The sequence below is a fragment of the Ostrea edulis genome, chromosome 1 (genome assembly GCF_947568905.1).
Source record: "Ostrea edulis chromosome 1, xbOstEdul1.1, whole genome shotgun sequence".
NCBI classification, from domain to species: Eukaryota; Metazoa; Mollusca; class Bivalvia; order Ostreida; family Ostreidae; genus Ostrea; species Ostrea edulis.
In genome coordinates, this window is record NC_079164.1 from 60,024,597 (window position 1) to 60,049,374 (window position 24,778).

General features: G+C 35.2%; 1 protein-coding gene across 1 annotated transcript in view; it reads right to left on the bottom strand.

Moving 5' to 3' along the window:
* Positions 1-1,276: 1,276 nt before the first annotated feature.
* LOC125649348 (SH2B adapter protein 1-like) overlaps positions 1,277-24,778 on the bottom strand; it is a 51,365-nt gene continuing 27,863 nt past the window's right edge. Inside the window, exons 4-7 of the mRNA XM_048876821.2 lie at positions 16,492-16,541; positions 13,754-13,930; positions 6,298-6,494; positions 1,277-4,626 (exon numbers count right to left, since the gene is read on the bottom strand). Coding sequence (XP_048732778.2) covers positions 4,216-4,626; positions 6,298-6,494; positions 13,754-13,930; positions 16,492-16,541 — 835 coding nt within the window. The 3' untranslated portion in view covers positions 1,277-4,215. The remainder of the gene's footprint in view (positions 4,627-6,297; positions 6,495-13,753; positions 13,931-16,491; positions 16,542-24,778) is intronic.

The following is a 24,778-nucleotide window of genomic DNA, read 5'->3' on the forward strand; positions in this document are numbered from 1 at the left end:
TTTAAGCCACCCTTTGAAAAGGTTTATTAGTTTCGCACCTGCCGGTCAGTCCATGAATCTGAAGACCAAGTCTTGTCCACTTAATATCTTAAGAACCCTTTGCTTGACAGATATCAAATGTCTTACACCTTTTAAAAGGAGTCGCATGGTCAAATGTCAATCCACTCTGGACATAGGAAAATATTGTCCACTCAGTATCTTGAGAACCCTTTCCGTGTCAGACATCAAACTTGGTACATAGTAATGAGTGGATGACCCCTATTGATTTTGAGGTCACTTGGTCAAAGGTCAATCCCCTCAGGATATAGGAAGATATTGTGTATAACCGTTTTCAATTTTGCACCACAGGGGGCATACATGTTTCAGAAACATTTGTTTCATTACAAAAATGCAGATATAAGAGAGGTTGAGATTTCAAACATGTACGGGTACAGGTATTAGGGGAACTAGAGATTGTTTTTATGAAAAACAAATGTCTCCCCAAATTGGAAGTGCTCCAAATGAAACCTTCTCCCCTTAATGAAATGCATGGTATGGAGGAGAAAGCATTAGCAGGAATGTAGACATTATGAACTCCGATAAGAAACATAGGAGAAGTGTTCACAAACTATTTTACACTCTCCAACAGTACCCTCAAATCCACTATAACTTTAAAGACAACAATCGGATCCTCCTGTGTAAATATTGTACCTGTACCTGTTTGAAATCTCAACTTTTCCAATGTTTTTCTGTTAATGTATATTATATAGATCTCAGTTCAAACCATATTGAATATAGCCGATTCAAAGGGGTGGGTAATTTGCGGTCCCACCATAGCACCAGAACCCCTGATCCTCAATCCCTCAACTTTTTTTTATTGTCGCTATATGTGTAACAAAAGCAGTTTGTCTGCAAGTAAAATAAAGGGTTTTAAAGATTGTATCATTTTCTTATGTTTGGCTCCCCACTTAACCCAAAGGGAACAGAGGCATAATGAAATTCATAATACATAAAGCCGGGCCAAAATTGATACAGTGTTATTCGGAAAGAAGTTGGAAATGTTCAAATGTTAACTAACGATGATAAATACAAATCACGCTAGGTCACCTGTATTTATATTATCAAGTATTCCATGATCACCTTTACCTGTGCATCCTTTTCAAACAATTTCAAAAGCTGTAAACAGTATGAAATACATGTAGTATAATAAATTATAGTCTTCTACACACTGCGACACATACTTATTGGCTAGTACATGATTGTAAGAGTACATGATGAAATTCATTTGAAAAAGGTCTGCTATTTCCATTTCTTTTTATTTTGTTATCATTATTTGATACAATAGATAGTACATTGTACTACACAGAGTATAGAATTGATGTCAATCAAAAACATTCAATAGCACATACACAAAATCATTAAACATTTCAATATATCACGACAGAATTGTAAATAGTCAACAACAAATTCCGCATTCTCAAACACCATATACTCTGTAAATCCTAAAAATCGGATTTCAGATTTCATTAAAGTTAATCACAATAAATTTCTGTTATAAATCGACACACATTTATTCCATACAAGTAACCTTCCCATTCCCTGTTTCATTCCTTTTATAAGTCAGTGAACACATCATGATAAACTTATCATTCACACATATAAACAAACATCGCTATAAATTAATAACACACTTATAAATTTCTAAAAATAAACCTACAAGGTCTGCTCTTATATATATTAAAAAACCCACTTCAACTCTTTGTTCATTATTACACAAGACATGAAAATACGTCATTTGAAACATGCGAAAACACTATCCCAGTATTTGCCGTTGTATAGGAGACTACTTCTGTTCAGTAAAGGATTCTTAGAATTACAAAAACTGCCATCTCTTAACAAGTTTTTAAGGTATTCAATGTATTATGAACATATTTCATTTTTAATAAATGAATGGTGTGACTTTGGTAATCATGGGGTCTTTTTGAGGGGATTATGAAATAAAAATAACCCACTATAGGAATTTACAAAATTTTGATTTCTTCTTGATTTATTTGACCTTGAATTTTACATTGAAGTCTGTAGGAAGAGCATGTCTTATTAAAATATTTTTATAAGACATCGTATTTTCATAAAAACCTCTTTGTAAAAATATGAACTGAAATTAATCATTTATCACAATCATTTTTAGAAAATTAGATTTTTCCAACTTTTATCAAGGGTGAGTAGGTCTTCCAAAATTGTTCTAATCATTTACCAGTCATGTAAATTTGAACTATTTCACTTTCATTATTATTATAACAATAAATATTTATCTTGATTTAAATCATTCAAAATTGTTCAATCTCCTTTTGTTACACACTGAATACCCTAAAACTTGATAAACGTTACTCAGTCAGTCCATGTACATTTTAATTAATTTGGTGACAATTCTCCAGTTCTTGATAGTTTATGACAAAGATACTGTATATACAATTTGTAAAATTTAATTAGATGTGGATTCACTGTATACATGAAATATACTGTAAACCATTGTCCACTTTTAATGACAAAACAGTTCTGAAATTCTAATCTGAACTGTAAATAGGGTCTTCAAAAATGTATGGTTTTGAAATACCTAATTTTAGAGATTGTATTCTATTGACGAACCACAACCAGGAAGGAAGGCGACCAAATTATCTCATATAAACAAAAATATTAAACCAGAGTATTAAAGTTTTCCTCACAGGAAAGACATTCAATATAAAAGGAAGTTTGAATCTTTAACAATCCTCAATCCTTACACAAAGAAATCAATCATGAAAGTCTGAAACAAGAACAGTTCCAAATTAATCCTTCAACCTTTTGAATCTGCTTATTTTTGCTGTGGATTAGCATACAGCAATTTTGCCGATTTACTGAATTAGCAAACATATTTTACGTAAAACTAGATTCCTAGAATGGTATTACAAGATTCCTAAACACAGTAGAACAGAGCGAAGTGAATACAATTAAACCACAGACACAATTTAATCAAAGGACTGTATATGATGATGGCTATATTAGTCCATCAAAATGAAAATTTGTGTTCTGTTTCAAAATCAAAGAATCTTGATGTAACTCAACTGTTATTCTAAGTTTGATCAAAATGATGTAAAACTGGAATTATGACATCATAAACATGATGTTTTGCTGCTATTTTTGGTACAATGATATCAAATGTCTTTTTCATGCAGTTTTACTTCTACAAAACATCAAGAGCAAGCTTGAACAAACTTTGAGCTAATACCATCCATTTCCTATATTCACATGATAGAACAATTTTGTTTGCCCAATGCTGCACTCCATGTTTTCTGAAAGACAAGCATTCACATAATGAGCATTTTGACCAAATGATTAAAATTGAGAAACTGTGTCACTTTAGAAGCTACGTAGTCCAAATGACTGTATTAGATACAAATCATGTAAAACAGCATTGTACACCATCTCCTTTATGAAGCAAAAAAGATTTAGTCTTCCTTTAAATTCTTTTTAGCTTTACAGGGGCTGTTATCATCTATTGTCCTTTCATGTTTAATATCTTTATACAATGTTCCAAATCTAATTTTACAAACAATTCAGGTGTCATTCATTTTCGATTAGAAAAAAAAGCAAAACAAATATGACATAATCTAGATAAATTAACTTTAACAAATAACTGTTTTAAGGTTTCCACGTTGCAAAAATGAACATTAAAATAAAGCATCAAACTCTAAAATTATCTCCCTTATTAAAATCATGCAAAGTTAAAACATACAATATCTAATAAAGATTTCTTAAACTGAGTGCTGATTCCTGATCTATTTAAAAAGTTAATAACAACAATGATCACATAATATAAAAGAAACATGCTCTGGTAACACATGCATTCTGGAATTGTGCAGTTTTCTAAAATGTGTACTCAATCACAACTAAATAAACATTTAACAAACGAAAACAAGTACCTCATTAAATAGAGTGATCTACAACATTATCACAATTATGTACGGTAAAAATAGACTGCTGTCACAAGGATGACAGAACAAATCTTGCTGGCCCCAAGAACTTTATTACAAAGTCGGCTCAGGGCCATTCACAATCTAAGAAGATGGTCACCATAACCTCAAACTCTGACATCAAACATGTCATCAATTAATTTTTTCCCCTTTGATCTCTATTTTGATTTTTATTGGCAGTCACTGTCATGACTTTGAATGTTAATAATGGACACTGTGGGGGCTCTCACACAAAGGAGTATTGGTTCTCCACTGCCCTGCCGTGAGGCCCTTGGCCCTGGGCCTGCTCTCGCATCACATTCTCTAAGGATTCTGTTGTTGCTCTCACTGACCCACTAATGACCACCACTTCACGGCCACTTGGATCATTGGGGCTGGGCACATTGCCAGGGCTTCTCCCAAGACTGGGATTGGAGCCAAGAGCCCCGCCCCTTGATCTTGGGGAACCACGTAACATCTGAGGTGTTCTTGGACGCTCCATGGCCACCACATAGTCTGTTAGAGTGACATCTGAGGAGCCACCTGATTCCAGAGGAATTGCATGAGTGCGGAAATGTTCTAACATGTCAAATATTGACTGGAACCACAAATGCTGGACTCGACACTGGCCATCATTGTTAATTGTCATCCGTAAATGCTGGGGAAAAGAAAAACATACGAAATCTATACTAATACAAGTATATTGATTCAATACAAGGCATTTTACTACTCACAATCATATCTACTAAGATAGATTTTCAGCAGTTTATCGATTAGCATAAAAATGTATGACGGCTGTGTTGATAATGTGTGATGTTGTGTATGTAAAATTTGAAAAAGCACATTTTGAAAATTTGTCTGCACATAATTGTGTGTTATCAGCACAATATATATATATATATATATATATATATATATATATATAAACAAGAGGCCCATAGGCTACATCACTCACCTGAGTTACCTTGACTCTACTCCTGTCCAGCTGCCCATAGGCTACATCACTCACCTGAGTTACCTTGACCCTGCTCCTGTTCAGCTGCCCATAGGCTACATCACTCACCTGAGTACCTTGACTCTACTCCTGTTCAGCTGCCCATAGGCTACATCACTCACCTGAGTTACCTTGACCCTGCTCCTGTTCAGCTGCCCATAGGCTACATCACTCACCTGAGTACCTTGACTCTACTCCTGTTCAGCTGCCCATAGGCTACATCATTCACCTGAGTTACATTGACTCTGATCCTGTTCAGCTGCCATAGGCTATATCACTCACCTGAGTTACCTTGACTCTACTCCTGTTCAGCTGTTGTGATTTTCAATAGATATTTTTTCAATCCAGGACTGTCACTAGTTTTTGTGACAATGTTCAGATTGGGAAATAATTTCTTTTAAAATTATCATACAATCATCCAGGTTTTTGTGTCTGTCTTTTCTTCTTAATGGCAAAGAACAAGATAGACTCTCACTCAGTTACACTAATTCAGTAACCCCCGCCATTTCCCTGTGAGAGTCCATTAAGCATAGTCTATAACTCTCTGTAATTTTCTTCTATTTTGACAATAGCTGATCATTTGAAAAATGCATTGTCTCATAATCAGGAATTTCTAGACTAGTAATTGGGAAATTTTTGCTTACTTTCCAATTGGGAAGGGGTCCTTTTATCGGACCCAATTTAGGGACATTGACAGCTCTGCAATCTTTATTCCCAGGAAAAATGTTGACCCCATATTGTGGCCCAAACCTAGCCTTGGTCATGACATAATCAAACTTGAAGTCACGCAATATGGGGATGCCTCAAAACCAATATGTCTAACATGACCTTACTGTTCTGGAGAAAGTCAAGGTCAAAGACCACACTATGAATAGAAAGGTCTCTTTTCTTGGCTCAGAGATTTTTGAGAAGATTTTTTTTTTTTAATTTCCTGTATACATGTATTCACATGAAAATCTTTGATCCACTATATTGGCTCCACTTTATTCCTGGTGGCCATGATTTGAACAAACTTGAATCTAGCCTATGTCAGTTAGCTTTCATGTAAATTTAAACTTTTCTGGCCCTATAGTTCTTGAGAGAAGATTTTTAAATGACCCATCCTATTTTTGCCTTTTCTTGATTATCTCCCCTTTGAAAGGGGCATAGCCCTTCATTTGAAGAAATTTGAATCCCCTTCACCGAAGGATAATTTGTACCAAGTTTTATTGAAATTGGTTCAGTGGTTCTGGAGGAGAAGATGAAAAAGTGAAAAGTTTACAAATGACAGACAAAAGGTGATCAGAAAAGCTAACTTGCTCTTTCAGCTCAGGTGAGCTAAAAACCTCATGATACCTTGGCACGACCTTGGAAGTTGAAGGTTAGGACATATTCTCCTTTCCTGGTCTCGCTCTGTCGCACAAGAAACACTCCATGCCCGAGGTGGCCCTGCTGTAGGACGAGCTGGGCAGCCTCTAAGCGTGACAGCGTTCCGTGGAACCATGGATATTCCCTTAACATCTGCTCCACATGTGTCTCGTCTCGACTTGAGTCTGAAAAATACAAGTTTTGATTATTTGTGTTTTGCGTCAAACATATTACTTCTGTATACTTGACTATCAATGTCCATGGTGGAGGTACATGAACCCTTCCCTTGTAACGTAGATACATGCTCCCTCGATCACCAAGCTGATTGACAACTATCATAATGTTGAATCCGTCCCTTGTGAGTAAAAACTGTCACTTTGTACAAAGCTCTCCAACAATACTACACGGTGAAAAGTATGTCATTTTACCTACAGATAACACTATGTGTACTTTTTAAAGAGAACAAATTTGGGTCTTTTTAAATGTACAGTATGCATGTATATAAAGTATGCATGTACAGATTGCCTTTTAGTGGATTTTCATATCAAAGCAAAATATTTAAAAAAAAAAAGAACAACTTGAGGTTTTGTTGAAGGATTTAAAACATTTTGAAAATGTTTATCAAAGCACATTATTCAATTTTTCTGCACACGATTGTGTTACAGTAAAACAAAGTTATAGATGTCAAATAACCCAAACACTTAGATGTGATTTCTTGTGTCATCATGATATTTCATTCCTAGAATTCTCCTTGTGGCTGATCAATGTAATTGGTTGGAAAGGTATTGTGAAATCAACTTTGCAGTTTAGTGTGGTATCATGATGTCACTGTTTTGCTGACAAATAAAACCATAATACAAGGCCATAACTAAGCACTAATATTTATTGAGGCAAGAGGGTTCCCCTTTTAAAAGTAACTAGTTGAGTATTAGAAGGGGCGATTTGTTAATACATGATTTGACATACAGATCAGATTATTACAAATAAAAATTTTGCTATATTCTATATAAATCATCTCATTTTCAAATATTATCTTTTATATAACATATTTTTTATCGAAAATTTATGAAATTTGCTTTAAGTTCACATAATAATATATTAAATGATCAAATATTTTATACATCAACAGTAGTCAAAGTGTCCACTTGAATATCGCAATTTATTTTAATTATCATCTTGTAAATTAATGACATCATTCAGTTCAGTTTGCTAACATTCTAATTATAGTGAAGCCTCTGTAATTTGGACACCATTAAGGTAGCTCACTACACTAAAGCTTATACTCTTTATGACACCACGTCACAAGATGGCGATTTAAATGTTTTGTGAAATTATTTGTATCGATCGATTTGTTTGTCAATCATCGTAGCTCAGTGGTTAAAGCATTGGGTTGGTGAACCGCAGATCTCGAGTTCAAATCCGCCAGAGTCTTTTGTTCATATCTGTTGAAATAAATTTTTGAAAATCATGTTTTTATCCAAATTTGCATATTTTCTGTCTTTTTGACATATACACTTGTTATAAATCATCATATCTTTCATGATTAAATCAATTCGTACTGATTTGAGAAACTATTTCTAGGTGTAGTGAGCCATCTTAATTTGAACGCTTCATCTTCTGGATGATTTTTCTGGGGAATGGAGATTTTATACGTTATTTTGCATCGTTAAATTGGAAATCCGCATTCTGGATGGTCAATTTTTACTACAAAACATTGAAATGAGTTGAAAATTGTACCATTAATCTGGATGGTAATTTTTTGGGGGAAGGTCTGTCTCAAACAAGTTCAACAAGATGTAAATCATTTTGTAAATAAATCTGTTAGCATATTATTTTATAGTCTTGGTCAATAAGCCTATTAATGAATTAAACATCATACCGTAATAATCTGCTACACATATCAGATGTACTTATTCATAAATTGATATCGACTTATTCAAATCAAAAGAATGTATGTTATACTAGACTGGATTTTATGCTGTTGATTGAAGTGAAATATATGTACATGTAGCAAGTTTTAAATGTATAAAATGTCACGCATGTAGAATGTACATATGTACCTGTGTACGATTGAGTTTTGTTACGATGTTGTAGAGCTTTATTTTTTTGGAATTTTTAAACTCTGGGTAGAAGTGAGAAAATCACCATTTTAATGATTGTCATTAAAATTAATCATGATTGATTTTTGTATGCACCCGTAATTTTGGTTTCACCCGAGTCTTGTTTCGTTATTATCACATCAAAATAATGTGCATGTGGCTAGATCAAACGAATAATGCATATGTAGTTTTGTAATATTATGAGATTAGATAATATTGGCTTGGATGATTATAAAATATGGCAGTTAGAAATTTGGTCAACTAATGTTGCCAAACAACATGATAAACAGGAAATTCTTAGACTGGTTTGACAGATCGCCAAACTTTTGAATCCCGACAGATCAAAATGACCGACTTCTTTAAGAGGTAAAAGTGTGATGAAATGTGTGAAGTGTAAATGATTATATCAGTTACTAATAATTCATTTAATTTTCAATTACATACTTGGATAATGCTTCATTATTTGTTTTAAGTGCATGCGATACTCAGTTTTGTGTATTTGTTTGTAGTGCTAATATACATGTACAATGTAAGCATATGCAAATACACTCTACATGTACAGTATCTTTCAATTCTAGTGGTTTGAAATGCATGTAAATGTTAACATTATTATGATTTATTCAAGAAAGCAAATGGTTAAATTAAATGATAGAATGTGTCACTACACATCAATAAAGTTATTGGTTACTTATATCATCATCTAGCATATGTCATTTTGTTATCCGGACGCTTCATTTATCCGGATGATTTTTTGGTCCACATTTACGAGGCTCTACTGTTATCAGTTTGCCTACATTGTAAATAATCGAGAGCTCCACAAGGTGGGGCATATCCCCTCGCATTAAGTGTCTACATTATTTTTTCTATTAAGTCCCATGGTGACCTTGACCTTTCATTAAGGTTCTTCCTCTCTTGATAACAATTATACATGTGAAGTATCAAATCAATTGAGCAAAAGCCTGTAGACTGTCTACAAGGTTTTCTATGAAGCCCCATAGTGACCTTGACCTTTGGACCCCAAAATCAATAGGATCTATACTCTGATAAAAAAGCCACAAGTGAAGTATCAAATCAATCGAGCATAAAATGTGGCTTGTAGAGTGTCTACAAACTCAGTGTTACACCCATACACAAACAGCCCCATTATCATATACCCTCTCCAATGAATTGTGAAGGGATATTCACATTCAAACAAATCAGGTATTTCTTACTTTTTTTGAAATTTGATTTTAGATCAAACACTGAAAACCGGACCAAAATTAAAATTTGGAGGATAATTTCAATTACATTTGAAAGTTTTTAACAAAACATTGTTAATTAATTTTTCATTTCTTTGTAACATTATGATCCATAGCTGTACATGATAGATTTTGTCTTCTAAACAGTGTGAAGAAAAATTCACAAAAAGCATGTGTGACTAAGTAGATATTAAATATCATACATGTATACCCCCCCCCCCTCCCCCCCCCCCCAAAAAAAACCCAACCAACAATACTGCGACTCAAACTTTGAACTAGATACACATAGTATACATAATACATGAATATATAGTTCTTTTAAAAGCTTCATCATGACATTTCATCATGTAAATCATATGAAAAAACAATAAATAGATCAATATAAATATAACTATTTTAAATAGGGTTCAATATTCAACACAAACCTCTGTCTGGAACAGTGTCAATTGTCTCCTTCTGCAAGAGCATGTTTTTAACCAAAGATTCAATGTTGACAATATGAAGTCAATATATACTCTGTATAAAAGGTGAAGTGACCAAACACTTGCAAGCAGATCATTGCTCGGCCTTTTCTGTCAAGCAGATCATTGCTCGGCCTTTTCTGTCAAGCAGATCATTGCTCGGCTTTTTCTGTCAAGCAGATCATTGCTTGACCTTTTCTGTCAAGCAGATCATTGCTTGGTCTTTTCTGTCGAGCAGATCATTGCTTGGGCTTTTCTATCGAGCAGATCATTGCTTGACCTTTTCTGTCGAGCAGATCATTGCTTGGCCTTTTCTGTCAAGCAGATCATTGCTCGGCTTTTTCTGTCAAGCAGATCTTTGCTTGACCTTTTCAGTCAAGCAGATCATTGCTTGATCTTTTCTGTCAAACAGATCATTTTTTCTGTCAAGCAGATCTTTGCTTGACCTTTTCAGTCAAGCAGATCATTGCTTGATCTTTTCTGTCAAACAGATCATTGCTTGCCCTTTTCTGTCAAGCAGATCATTGCTTGACCTTTTCTGTCAAGCAAATCATTGCTTGGTCTTTTCTGTCGAGCAGATCATTGCTTGGCCTTTTCTATCAAGCAGATCATTGCTTGACCTTTTCTGACGAGCAGATCATTGCTTGGCCTTTTCTGTCGAGCAGATCATTGCTTGGCCTTTTCTGTCAAGACAACACTTGGTGAGATGGTAAATTTCCGGAAATAGGAACTAACATTGAAAGTATTTAAGCACAATGACACTAATACTTCAGTAGTTCAAAGGATTACTTTTTAATTTCATAAAAGCTCTAAAATATTTAATGAGGCATTTGCCTCTCTTTCCTCAATCATTGTTACAGCCTAGGCCACAATATATCTAACGTAAAATCATGTTGGAATGTAAATATTTTTCAATACTTAACATGGACTGTATGACTTAAATATCACAATTCTGAAGTACATCATGCAAAATGACACCTATAACAATATATATCCACATTTCCCATGTTTTTGCCTTTGTTATCTTACAAATTGTAACGATAGCCATTTCCTCATGAATGTGCTGTAGCTGTGAACAATCCACATATAAATTTTGATAAATATAGTATTACAAGTCATGTATTTCAAAGAATGTAAATATAAAAAATCAAAGGCCCCAAGGGCCTCAGAGTTGACTCGTCCAAGATTTCCAACAAGGGGTGGGGGTATATACAGCACCGTCGTATGAACTTAAATTCTGAATCTTTAGGGTATGGTAAAACAAAATGTACATGCATAAGTATCATGCTTAACTAGATATCTATGGAATTACAATGTCACAAACTAAGAACACTACACATCGACTTGAGGAGTTTACCCATAAATGCTTCATAAGTTGTGCGACCATAAAGTTCAACATCAAAAGTCACTATCCATCCTACCCAGCACATCTGCACCAGATGATCACTTATCGGTACATTTCAAATATCAAAACAGTAACTGCCTGGACACATTTGTAGCAGGTGTTGATGCAAATAATTCTCTTGATGATCTAAGTCTTCAAATATCTCAATCGCCTCTTCCTTTGTTCTGTTTACATGAAGTATTCCCGCAAAAATGTACCACGTTCATATGTAAATGATGTTAACTCGTTCGTTGTTTATTTAAACAAAGCAAATATAAAATTCGTTAATTCATTTCAGATATATATTTTAATCAGAATTCTGTTAGCATATTACTTTAAGAATTGCCATATCATTTATTTCCATGGAAAATCAAATGCAATATATATCGAAGTTCTTATTCATCTAACCCTCCCCCTCCTTATTCATGCGCGATTAAAAATATTATCATTTCGATAGACTTCATAGTCTTTCACCATTATCGTTTAGCTAAAATTTGAATATATCATACACAACTTTATTAACCATGTTAACAAATCTTAAACTCACTGAAAGACATGCAGTGTCTGCTTTCATATTCAGAGTCTCATCTTCTCCCAACTGTATTCAGTTGCAGACCTGCTAGATCGATGCCTGATTCTAAACTATTTTCTTAACCACATTCTTTCACAAACAATGTGTGCATTCCATTGATATTGTTAAGAATTTTATGTGCACGGTAATAATTTTATTTAACAAATCAATTAACATACACTGCCAGTCAAACTATAGCCAGTTGCGTATGAACTGGGGTGGTAGTGAAGCGGTGAATCCGCAGGACAGACGCGATGCCAAGGAGTAGCTCGCTACGTGAGTCAACTCAATAAACTTCATTTTTGAAAATACATGAAGGTATGAACAGCAAAAGCTTCAAGCCAGCACATTTTTCATGAAGTGCTAATGTGCTTCACGAAGTATGTCAGCATGATGCGTCCCAGTTCAAACCCTCAGGTATATTCAAAAATGAAATTCATTACTTAAATGTAAAAATAGCAATGTCAATATGATATGCACCTTTATTTTTCATGGCCACATCATTAAACAAGAGGCCCATGGGCCTTAATGGTCACCTGAGTATCATAGCCCATACAGGGAGTCTCACATCTGCATATAAGCCTCAATATGGAGTCTTTTATGCACTTGTTTATGATCTTTCAAAATAAATACAATTCCTATTCAAATACAGAAGAAGGCAAAATGGAAGTTTGAAGCATATAAATCATTTTAACATTCCTCTTATTTTATATACATTTTCAGTATGTGGCCATATTGGCCCTGTTCAAGGACCTGAAGCCCTGACCCAGGAGCCATGAATTTCATAATCTAGGTAGAAAGCTTCATGGATATTATAATTATGCATTTAGTTTTTCTCAAATATATATGGGGGTAGAGAAGATTTCTAAGATTTAATATATTTTCATTATATGGTCATATTGGCCCCATCCTTAGGGCCTGAAACCCTGACCCAGGGGCCATGAATTTCACAATTTTCATGGAGGCTTCACGGACATCATAACTATGCATTTAGTTTTTCTTCCACATGTGTGGGAGTAGAGTAGAAGATATGGCCTTTTTTTTATAGAATATTTGGTCCTGTCCATTAGGCCCAAGGGATGGTAAGGTCATAGATTTCAAAATTTATATTCCTCTTATCTTAGAGATGCTCCACACCAAAAGTGGTAAACAATTGGCCATGTAGTTTTCAAGAAGAAGATAAAATTGTGAACAGACAACGCACAATGACGGACGAAGACCAAAGACAATAGGTTACCGGAGTGACTCAGGTGACCTAAAAATTACCATATTTTGAAGGAATCTGGGAAATCCTTTATATCAGGATGTCACAATTGGGCATAATTATGGTGCATGAAGCACTCATTCATTTTATATTGCACCATGGATTTGAGTGATTCTATCAAAATCTCTTAACCATTACACACGCACTATGTACACAGCTATCTCAGTGTGATTTAACATTTCATGTTACATGCTGCTGAGATATAAAAGTTACTAATATACATAGTATTCACACAAAATAGTGATTACAACATCCATCTTCACAGGTGAACCTGGTGGACTTGCACCTATTTTGCTGGGAACACCTACACACATTCAAAGTCACAGATCTGTTCAGTAAATCATATATTATTCAAGGAAAACCACCTTTACATGAACAGATCCTCTGGGTCATGTCCAGTGGTGACCCTTTCCCAGTGTCCACTTACCTAGGTCACTGTGAAGCCTCCCAGGGGATGATGACATGTTGAGAGCCTCTGATGAGGAGATTCGTGTCTGGATGATGTCACTGTGGCTGCTGATGGGGCGAGGCCTGGGTGGGATGTCAGGGGGAGGGTTACTACCCAGACTGCCTTGGGAAGAGCTTCGCTGTAACGCAGTCATCTCTGTAAGACATGCAAAGCATATAATTTAATTTTTGTTTGTTTTGTAATTTGATTGGCTGAACAATAGACTTTTTTCATAAAACATTGTGATGACATTAGCATTTGACATTTTTGTTTAAAATTCATCCTAAAACCATAAAGAACAAGTGGCCAAGGGGCCACATCGCTCACCTGAGTCATCTTGGCCCATATTTAAAGATTTTCCCTATATACTTGCATGTAAAACTTTCATCCTTATTGTGGCCCCAACCTACCCCTGAGGGACAGGATTTTTACAAACTTGAATCTGCACTATGTCAAGAAACTTTCACGTAAATGTAAACTTCTGTCCTAATAGTTCTTGAAAAGATTTTTAAGGATTTTCTCTATATATTTGTATGTAAAACTTTGATCCCCTATTGTGGCCCCAACCTTCCCCAAGGTGCTTTGATTTAAAAAAAAAAAACAACTTGAATCTGCACTGTGTCAGGAAGCTTTCATGTGAATGTCAACTTTTCTGGCCCAGTGATTCTTCTGAAGAAGATTTTTAATAATTTTCCTTATATAATTGCATGTAAAATTTTCATCCCCTATTGTGGCCCTTACCTACCCCTGGGAGCCATAATTTTAACAAACTTGAATGTGCACTATGTCAGGAACCTTTCATGTAAATGTAAACTTTTCTGGCCCAGTGGTTCTTGAGAAGATTTTTAAAAAAAGATTTTCCCCATAAAATTGTATGTAAAAATTTGATCCCCTATTGTGGTCTCATCCTACATCTAGGGGTCATGATTTTAACAAACTTGAATCCGTACTATTTTAGGAGGCTTTCATGTAAATTTGTACTTTCCTGGCCCAGTGGTTCTTGAGAAGATTTTCAAAGATTTTCCCTGTATATTTGTATGTAAAACTCTGATCCCCTATTGTTGTCTTATCCTACCCCCGGGGGCCATGATTTAAACAAACTTAAATCTCAACTATGCCAGGAAGCTTTCATGTAAATGTCAGCTCTTCTGGCCCAGTGGTACTTGAGAAGAAGATTTCTAAATGATCCCATCCCTATTTTCGTGATTATCTCCCCTTTGAAGGTAGCATGGCCCTTCATTTGAACAAACTTGAAAGTCTTTAAATCCAAGGACGCTTTTTACAAGTTTGGTTGAAATTGGCCCAGTGGTTCTGGAGAAGAAGTTGAAAATGTGAAAAGTTTATAGACAGACGGACAGACAACAGGGGATCAGAAAGGCTCACTTGAGCTTTCAGCGCAGGTGAACTAAAAACCATACACGCAAACAAGCGCACCAAAAAACAATATGTTCTGATCTTTGGTACACAAATATTGTGCTGTATGTACAGGGGTCAAAATTAACTTTTTCTACCACAGCTAGGCTACAAATATTATGCTGTATGTACAGGGGTCAAAATTAACTTTTTCTACCACAGGCTAATTTAACCTGTGGGTAAAAATCCACAGGCTAAAATGAAAACCTACAAGCTAAAATAAAAATAATGAAGCAGTGCTCTTTTTTTCATAGTTTTTTTTAAATCAATGATTTTCCCCATCATTGATCCTAGTGGGTCAACAGGCATCGTTTGGACAAGACACTAAGTTACGTAAGTCATATGGTGCAATGTTTAGGTCTCTTGGCCATCGCACCTCTAATCCACAACCTGTTTACCGCAGGTCTAGATCCAATGTCTTCCAATTTCATGCCACATCAGGGGCGTCACTAGTGATTTTTCAAAGCGAATCCCGGACTCATGGTTTATAAGCAGCACGATCACGAGTCCCATGGACTTTTTTGATAATCGTCTACGCGACGAGCAGTGCACTCGTTTCATCACTACAACCCGACATCAATAAGACAATAAATTAATGTAGATACCATGTAGGTCATTCTGATAAAAATGACTACAGGAAGACTTGGTAAAACATAGACTCCGATTTTTTAAAAACATAAATGAATAACAAAAACCTCATACTTGGAATTCAATTTAATCACCCCTATAAGTAAACAGGACTCGTGGCACATGTCTATATTTTTCATCATAATGCGATGTTGACCTCTAAAGCATTTGTTTGACTCCCGAGTTTCTTAAAAAATCATAAAAGAAAAATCCGGATAGAAACGGTTGTTGAAATCGGTCGTTCATGTAAGCGTTGGTGTGATTCTGAATGCAAGTTTAAGAAAAGCGAATAGTGCATCACCGTATAAAACGGATACAATACGATCATGATTTGTAAATCACCACTCACTAAGATTTTCGAGTGTCCACTATTTTTACTCGCTATTTTTCAAATGTACTCGCATTTTGCGAGTATTTCTTGCTAATTTCAAGCCCTGAATGTATACTTAGGATGAATAGCATTGTGCTGTATGTATACTTTTCAATATACACTTAAATTGTTTTGAAAAATGAAAAGTTTATTAGAACCAATTTAAATTCTTTGTCATCATTTACAATTTCAATTTAAAGTGTCAAAGTACATCTGAATTTTTGAATTACAGGTTATATAATTATAAAATGAAACAGATTAGACTCTTTATCAAAAACCCGACTGCCTGCCTAAATGTAGTACATACCCTTCCGATCTCCTGTGGATCTGCTGGGAGCTGTTGGCAGTCGTGGTCGCCTGAAAGACGTCAATAATCATTGACAAATGCAAAAAAATTTACATGTGGAAAACATACATCAATTAAGTCATCAAAATATGCTGAAGAACAGAATTGCATGAATTTCCGTCATCAATTAACAGGAGTGTGAAAGGAGAGACTGACAGCTTCTGTAGTGTTGTGTTGAGCTACGTCAAGGAAACCCAATACAACAGGAGACCAGGGATCTCTATCAATCATGCACTTTAGTTAAACATCAGAGGACTAGGCATATTGATCACAATTCACTGCTTAATGAAACAGAACAGGGTTAATCTGGTTTCATTGAATGAGGAAATCATGATCAGGAGATGAATTGCAACCTGCTAGTGATCTTTATGAATTTTGTTGAAATTCACTGTCACATGCTGATTCTAGACCACAGACCAACCTCCTAATATACAACAAATAGTCCACACACCAACCTCCTAATATACAACAAATAGTCCACAGACCAACCTCCTAATATACAACAAATAGTACACACACCAACCTCCTAATAATATACAACAAATAGTCCACACACCAACCTCCTAATAATATACAACAAATAGTCCACACACCAACCTCCTAATATACAACAAATAGTACACACACCAACCTCCTAATATACAACAAATAGTCCACACACCAACCTCCTAATATACAACAAATAGTCCACACACCAACCTCCTAATATACAACAAATAGTCCACACACCAACCTCCTAATATACAACAAATAGTACACACACCAACCTCCTAATATACAACAAATAGTCCACAGACCAACCTCCTAATATACAACAAATAGTCCACACACCAACCTCCTAATATACAACAAATAGTACACACACCAACCTCCTAATATACAACAAATAGTCCACACACCAACCTCCTAATAATATACAACAAATAGTCCACACACCAACCTCCTAATAATATACAACAAATAGTCCACAGACCAACCTCCTAATATACAACAAATAGTCCACAGACCAACCTCCTAATATACAACAAATAGTCCACACACCAACCTCCTAATATACAACAAATAGTCCACACACCAACCTCCTAATATACAACAAATAGTCCACACACCAACCTCTTAATAAAATACAACAAATAGTCCACAGACCAACCTCCTAATATACAACAAATAGTCCACACACCAACCTCCTAATATACAACAAATAGTCCACACACCAACCTCCTAATATACAAGCTCTTGGACAAACTTTCATAAACTTAACTCATGACTGACAAAATCCAACATGCAGGCTTTCAAGTGACATTTTGCCAAAAATAAGGGCCATTTTTAGGGCAAAATTATCAAAAAATAAGGGTCTTTTATATGATTTTTAAGGGCTTTTAAGACAAAAATAAGGGTTAAGTTTACAAATCAATAGGAAAGAAAAAATGTTTTACTCACCATTTGCAAGAGCAATAATACAAGAGGCCCACAGGCCTTATCGGTCACCTGAATACTAGTGAAAAAGTATCACTACTTCCATGGGCTATGAAATCTAGAAAAATTTTCCTGTTCTAAATATCTAAGCTAAATTCTAATGTTCAGCAACAATATAAAACAAGATGTGTTCTTAAAACTTCACTGCCATCCAAAGTGCATACACTTATGAAAGGCTTTAAATAATAGGTGTATTAGAATTAAAACATCAAAAGATATGATTAATTTGGACTCATCTTAAAGTCATAACCCTGGGTTGTGAAATTCACCATTTTTTGTACATCCTTTTCTGCTATTCCTAAGTATGCATTTAGATTTTATACAGTATCAGCAAACTTACACATAAATACTATATACTAAGTTTGGCCCCACCCTGGGGTCAAACCCTTACTCTGGGGAAAATCAAATTTACAATTTTAGTAAAAGACTACCTGCTCTATCCATTTAGTTTCAATTTAGTATCAAAAGCATTAAAGAAAATGTTATTTAAGTGTTTTACACTTAAACACTATATAACAAGTTAGGCCCTGCCCTGGGGTCATAACCCCTACCCTGGGGATCATGAAATTTACAATTTTTGGTAGAGGTCTTCCTACTCTACATCACTATGCATTTAGTTTTTCTTACATGTGTGTGGTTCTTGAGAAGAAGATTTTTGAAAATTTGTCATTTTGGGGCAGTTTCTGCTCCGCCCCTAAGGCCCCAGGGGTGCAGGAATCCTGAAATTTACAATTTATGTTCCCCTTGTTCCAAAGATGTTTCATACCAAATTTGAAAAGAATACTTATCATTTCCATTAGTGGAACTCTTCAAATTAAAGGCGCGTAAAGTCGTGTTATCGGGACAACATAATGTAAATACATTACTTAGGCATACGTAATATGAATTATGGTATCGAATACATATTATGACCGACTGCAAACCACAACACTGATTAAAATTTTAAAGTCAAATTTAGGAATTGATTATTCTTAAAAGAAAACAGACGATCTTATTAAACTATATGAGGGAGAGAAGCTACTAAATTTGCCAAATCTGACCGTGCCGATATAAAGCATCAATCGCAAGAACTGTGAGGGGGAAAACCTATATGCACATCCAACACATGAAATTTTCTTGTAATTAATGTGATTAATATGTTTTTAAAGTTATTCTGTCAGACTATGAAGATATTCTATTTTATCATACAATTAGGACAGGTTCATATGGCATGGACTTTGTAATCGTACCCCCCCCCCCCCCCCCCCCCGTAAATCTCCATATTTTAGAACAAGTTGTATACATGTATGTGCCACACTGCATTTTTTAAAGACGTTTATAACACTAATTAACACACCTAATGCGTTTCCAAACTGTATCTAAGCTAATTTGAAAATTACAAAATATTGATGGACTTGGATGTCCAGAGAACATCGTTGTTTTGGAATTTTTTAAATATATAGGTGTGGTGGAGTTTAATTAAGAAACATGTAACATCTTTAATAAGATAGTGTTACAATATTTGAAGAATGCAGTTTGTCTAATGGTAATTTTATTTAAAAATACACCATGTATTTTAACTCTTAAAAAAGGGGGTGGGGGTGCTATGTACGTTTCGTTCCGTTTATGTCCCAGTAATCTCGCACTTGCTCGCGAGATTTGTGCAATTTCTTACCAATGACGCACAAGAGTCATCAAAGCGCGATAACTCCAACGAGCTGGTAATGAGAAGTATTGGAATGATAGTTATAAAGAAGAAGTTAAAAATGTCTATTGTTCACACACTTAATAACTGACCATTTTGGCCCTACCCTGATACTAAAACCCCTACCCCTGGAATAATCAAATTTACAATTTTGGTAAAGGACTACCTCTTCTTTCTAAATATCTATTTACTTTCAATTTAGTATCAATAGCATTAAAGAAGATGTAATTTAAGTGTTTTACACATAAAAACTATATAACAAGATTTGCCCCGCCCTGGGCTCAAAACCTCTACCCCGGGGATCATGAAATTTACAATTTTGGTAGAGGCCTTCCTGCTCTACATCACTATGCATTTAGTTTTTCTTACATGTGTGTGGTTCTTGAGAAGAAGATTTTTGAAAATTGTTCAATTTTGGGCAGTTTTTGCCCCACCCCTAGAGCCCCAGGGGTGCTGGAGTCCTGAAATTTACGTCCCCCTTGTCCCAATGATGCTTCATACCAAATTTGAAAATAATTGGACTTGTAGTTATTAAGAAGAAGTTAAAAATGTTCAATTGTTAACGCACGACGATGGACGAAAACCAATTGCAATAGGTCACCTGAGTTTACTCAGGTGACCTAAAAACTAATTACCCACTCAGAAGATCATACCAGTGGTCATCAACAGCCATATTCGGCATTCAGCACAAACCATGATATAATTCAGGTGGACTTCCATGGCTCACAATCAATGCTGAATATAGCTGATAACCATCAAGATGTCTTTTGAGATGTACATTTAATCAACATTTTCATTTTCTGAAAGTATACTAAAAATAAATTTAATAAATTCCAACACTTACTTTATGTCAAATTTATTAAAACTTTCAAAATTTGAAAATGTAGGAATTTCAACAAAAAATTAGGGTTTTTTTAAGGATTCTAAAGCTCAAATAAGGAAAATAAAGGCTGTTGTAGAAAAATAAGGAAAATAAGGGCCCGCTTGAAAGGCTGAACATGGGGCAGATTTGAAATTTAATAAAGGTCACATTCATGTACAAGTGACGTTGTCATAAAAAATTCATGCCTGGGCAAGAATTTCATATTATGTCCCAATGACCTTGACATTATCTAGATTATCTTGATTGTCATGACACATGCTCAAATCAAAAGCAACCTTTGTGTCAAATAAAGATGAGGTTTGAACAAGAATTGTTATTCTGCTCATTCCATGACCATGAGCAAATGACTGAAATCAGAATCATAACATAACCATTCTTTGTGTTGAGTAGAAGAACATCACATTCATTGCTATGACACAGTTGATGCTAGAATTTTATTTCCAGTGAACTCAACCAATTTCACTGTACATCCTTGGGTCATAATATGCCACCTTTGTGTCAGATTTGAGCATCTAGTATTCTTTGTTACCAAATAATGTTACCAAATAATGGTCCTGTTGTTATCATTCTTTGATCTTGAAAATCAAATGCTTTAATAAGATCAAAGGCCTGAAGGGGCTGAGAGTCGACTCACACTTCATTGTCAATTGGAATAGGTATAATATTCAAGGAGGAAGATAGTAAAAATCAAGGATGAAGAACATTGAGTGTGTGTGTTTAATGCATCATGCCTGTGTAAAGTGACCAAATACATTGCCTAAACTTAAAATTACATATCCAACATGGATGTAAAAAGTCATTGCTAATTCATGATTGTGGTAAACAATCCATGATGTACAAATGCTAAGAATTGGAGAAAAATCATTATGTAGTCATATAGTACTTTATATTACAACAGAAAACCCTCAAATAAGCACCACAGTGGTTGTAAGAAGATACCATCCAACAAAAAAGTTTAGCAAATCAATACCTTGCATTTAAATGTTACAATGACTATGCAGTTAACATCTGTAAGAAACATCACTGAAGCTAGCTGTGAATTTCCAGCCTTTTTACTGCACTGACACTCGGGGTATATTTTTAGAGTTTATTCAGCAACTAGTCGTAAAAAGCTACTATCAAAACAGAAAAAAACCAAACAAGAAATGTATTAGAAACATACATGCCCCCCATGGTGCAAAATCCAAATGGCTATTTCTGTACAAGGAACTATGGACTTGGTACTTTGTATAAGGCAAAACTAATCATTAATCAAATAAGGATAAATGACCATATCATCATCATTAGATGCTAATCTTGCAAAGAGTTTGAAATTAATGCAATTCATTTCATTAGGTTGACCTTGAAGCCTAACCATGTAATAATTCTTTGTAAAATATTTAAAATTTCTTTTAATATTGAATTTTGATACAAATTAACAGATACAACAAATATTTAATGGTTTGAATGCCAAATGGTTTGACCTTGACCTTTGGTCATGTGACCTGAAGGTCAATAGGGATCATCTACTCTCTAAGGGCAACCCCTGTACCAAGTTTGGTTGTTATCAAGCAAAGGGATCAAAAGATATTGAGTGGACAACACATGGGGTTAAGACCAGTGGTTTGACCTTGACCTTCGACCAAATGACCTGAAGGTCAATAATGATCATTTATTCTCTAAGGACAACCCCTGTACAAAGTTTGGTTGTTATCAAGCAAAGGGGTCAAAAGATATTGAGTGGACAACTCATGGTCTACCACATGGGGTAAAGACCAGCAGTTTGACCTTGACCTTTGACCATGTGACCTGAAAATCAATAAGGATCATATACTCTCCAGGGGCAACCCCTGTATCAAGTTTGGTTGTTATCAAGCAAAGGGGTCGAAAGATATTGAGTGGACAACACATGGTCTACAGACCGACCGACCGACAGTTGCAAAACAATATGCCCCCTTTTTTTCAAAGGGGGGCATAAAAATTGTTTGAAAAACATAGATCCCCCCAGTTGTACAAAATTGAAAAGGGTAAATATAAATGCATCAATTAATTGATAGTAGTGCCAAACCAAATATCTTTATAAGAAGGTCCTCACTTGAAAACTGTGGAAGGAAAAATAAAAGACAAATCATGTACTCTCTATGCAATATTTCCTCATATCTGGCTACGTTAAACAACCTGTAATTTTTTCAAAAATTGAAGAAAATCATGCAAACTCTTTTCCATAAGCACATATGCATCTTCCATACCCATACAAATACTCCGTAAAATAAGAAGGGCCTCACTTGTAAACTGTGGAAGGAAAAACAGACAAATCATGTACTCTCTATATATGTAATCATTTCTCAGACAAATCATGTACTCTCTATGTATGTAATGATTTCTCAAAACTGACTAAGTTCAATAACCTGTAATTTTCTTTAAAAAATTAAAGAAAATCAAAATCCTTGCCACATGCACACCTTCAATATCCATACAAACACTCTGTAAAACATGGTGCTCACTTGAAAATTGTGGGAGGAGTTTGCCAGACAAATTATGTACCCTCCATATAACAATAATTTTCAAATAAAGGGGCAAAACTCCTGCAATAGAGGTTGAAATGGATCAAAATTGCAACATGATCTAGAATGATCCATAAAGAAGCTACATAGCAAGTTTTAGCTTGATATGTGACAGAGAAATGAAATTAGAAACTGAAAACCTCAAATGGACAGATGTACACGTACAGACATCGCTGTACCACAATATGTCCCGTCTAAAGAAGGGCGTATAAAAATGCAAACATTAAACAAGAGGCCCATGGGCCACATCGCTCACCTGAGTCACCTTGGTCCATCTCAGAAGACTTTCTATATATATTTGCATGTAAAACCTTAACCCTTATTATGGCCCCAACCTAACCCTGGAGGCCATAGTTTTTGCAAACTTGAATCTACACTGGGTCAGAAAGCTTTCATGTAAATGTGAACTTCTTTGGCCCAATGGTTCTTGAGAAGAAGATATTCAAAGATTTTTCCTATATATTTGTATGTAAAACTTTGATCACCCCTTGTGGCCCCATCCTACCCCCAGGGGCCATGATTGGAACAAACTTGAATCTGCACTATGTCAAAAAGCCTTCATGTAAATCTCAGCTTTTCTGGCTCAGTGGTTTTTGAGAAGAAGATTTTTAAAGATTTTTCATATATATTTGCATGTAAAACTTTGATCCCCTATTGTGGCCCCATCCTACCACAGGGGGCCATCATTTTAACAAACTTAACTCTGCTCTATGTTAGGAAGCTTTTCATGTAAATATCAGCTTTTCTGGCTCAGTGGTTCTTGAGAAGAAGATTTTTAAAGATTTTCCCTATATATTTGTATGTAAAACTTTGATTCCCTATTGTGGCCCCATCCAACCCCCGCGGACCATAATTTTAACAAACCTGAATCTGCACTATATCAGAAAGCTTTCATATAAATCTCAGCTTTTCTGGCTCAGTGGTTCTTGAGAAGAAGATTTTTCCTATATATTTGTATGTAAAACTTTGATCCCCTATTGTGGCCCCATCCTACCCCCTGGGGCCATCATTTGAACAAACTTGAATCTGCATTATATCAGGAAGTTTTCATATAAATCTCAGCTTTTCTGGCTCAGTGGTTCTTGAGAAGAAGATTTTTAAAGATTTTTCCTATATATTTGTATGTAAAACTTTGATCCCCTATTGTGGCCCCATCCGACCCCTGGGGGCCATGATTTTAACAATTTAGAATCTGCACTACCTAATAAAGCTTATCTATAAATTTCATCTTTTCTGGCCCAGTGGTACTTGAGAAGAAGATTTTTTAATGACCCTACCCTATTTTTACCTTTTCTTGATTATCTCCCCTTGGAAGGTGGCCTTTATTTTAACAATTTAGAATTCCCTTTACCTAAGGATGCCTTGTGCCAACTTTGGTTGAAATTGGCCCAGTGGTTCTGGAGAAGAAGTCAAAAATGTGAAAAGTTTACAGACGGACAGGACAGACAGACGGACGACAGACAAAATGTGATCAGAAAAGCTCACTTGAACGGTTCAGGTGAGCTAAAAAGGTTTTAAAAATGTAAAGATAAGCAATGAATTATTATTTTTTGAAAGATGTAGTCTCATAACTGCAACGGTGTGTGAAAACAAATATTCACAACACACAAACACGTGTTGTTCAATTTGTATGCACACAATGTTGCAGTTATGAGACTATAT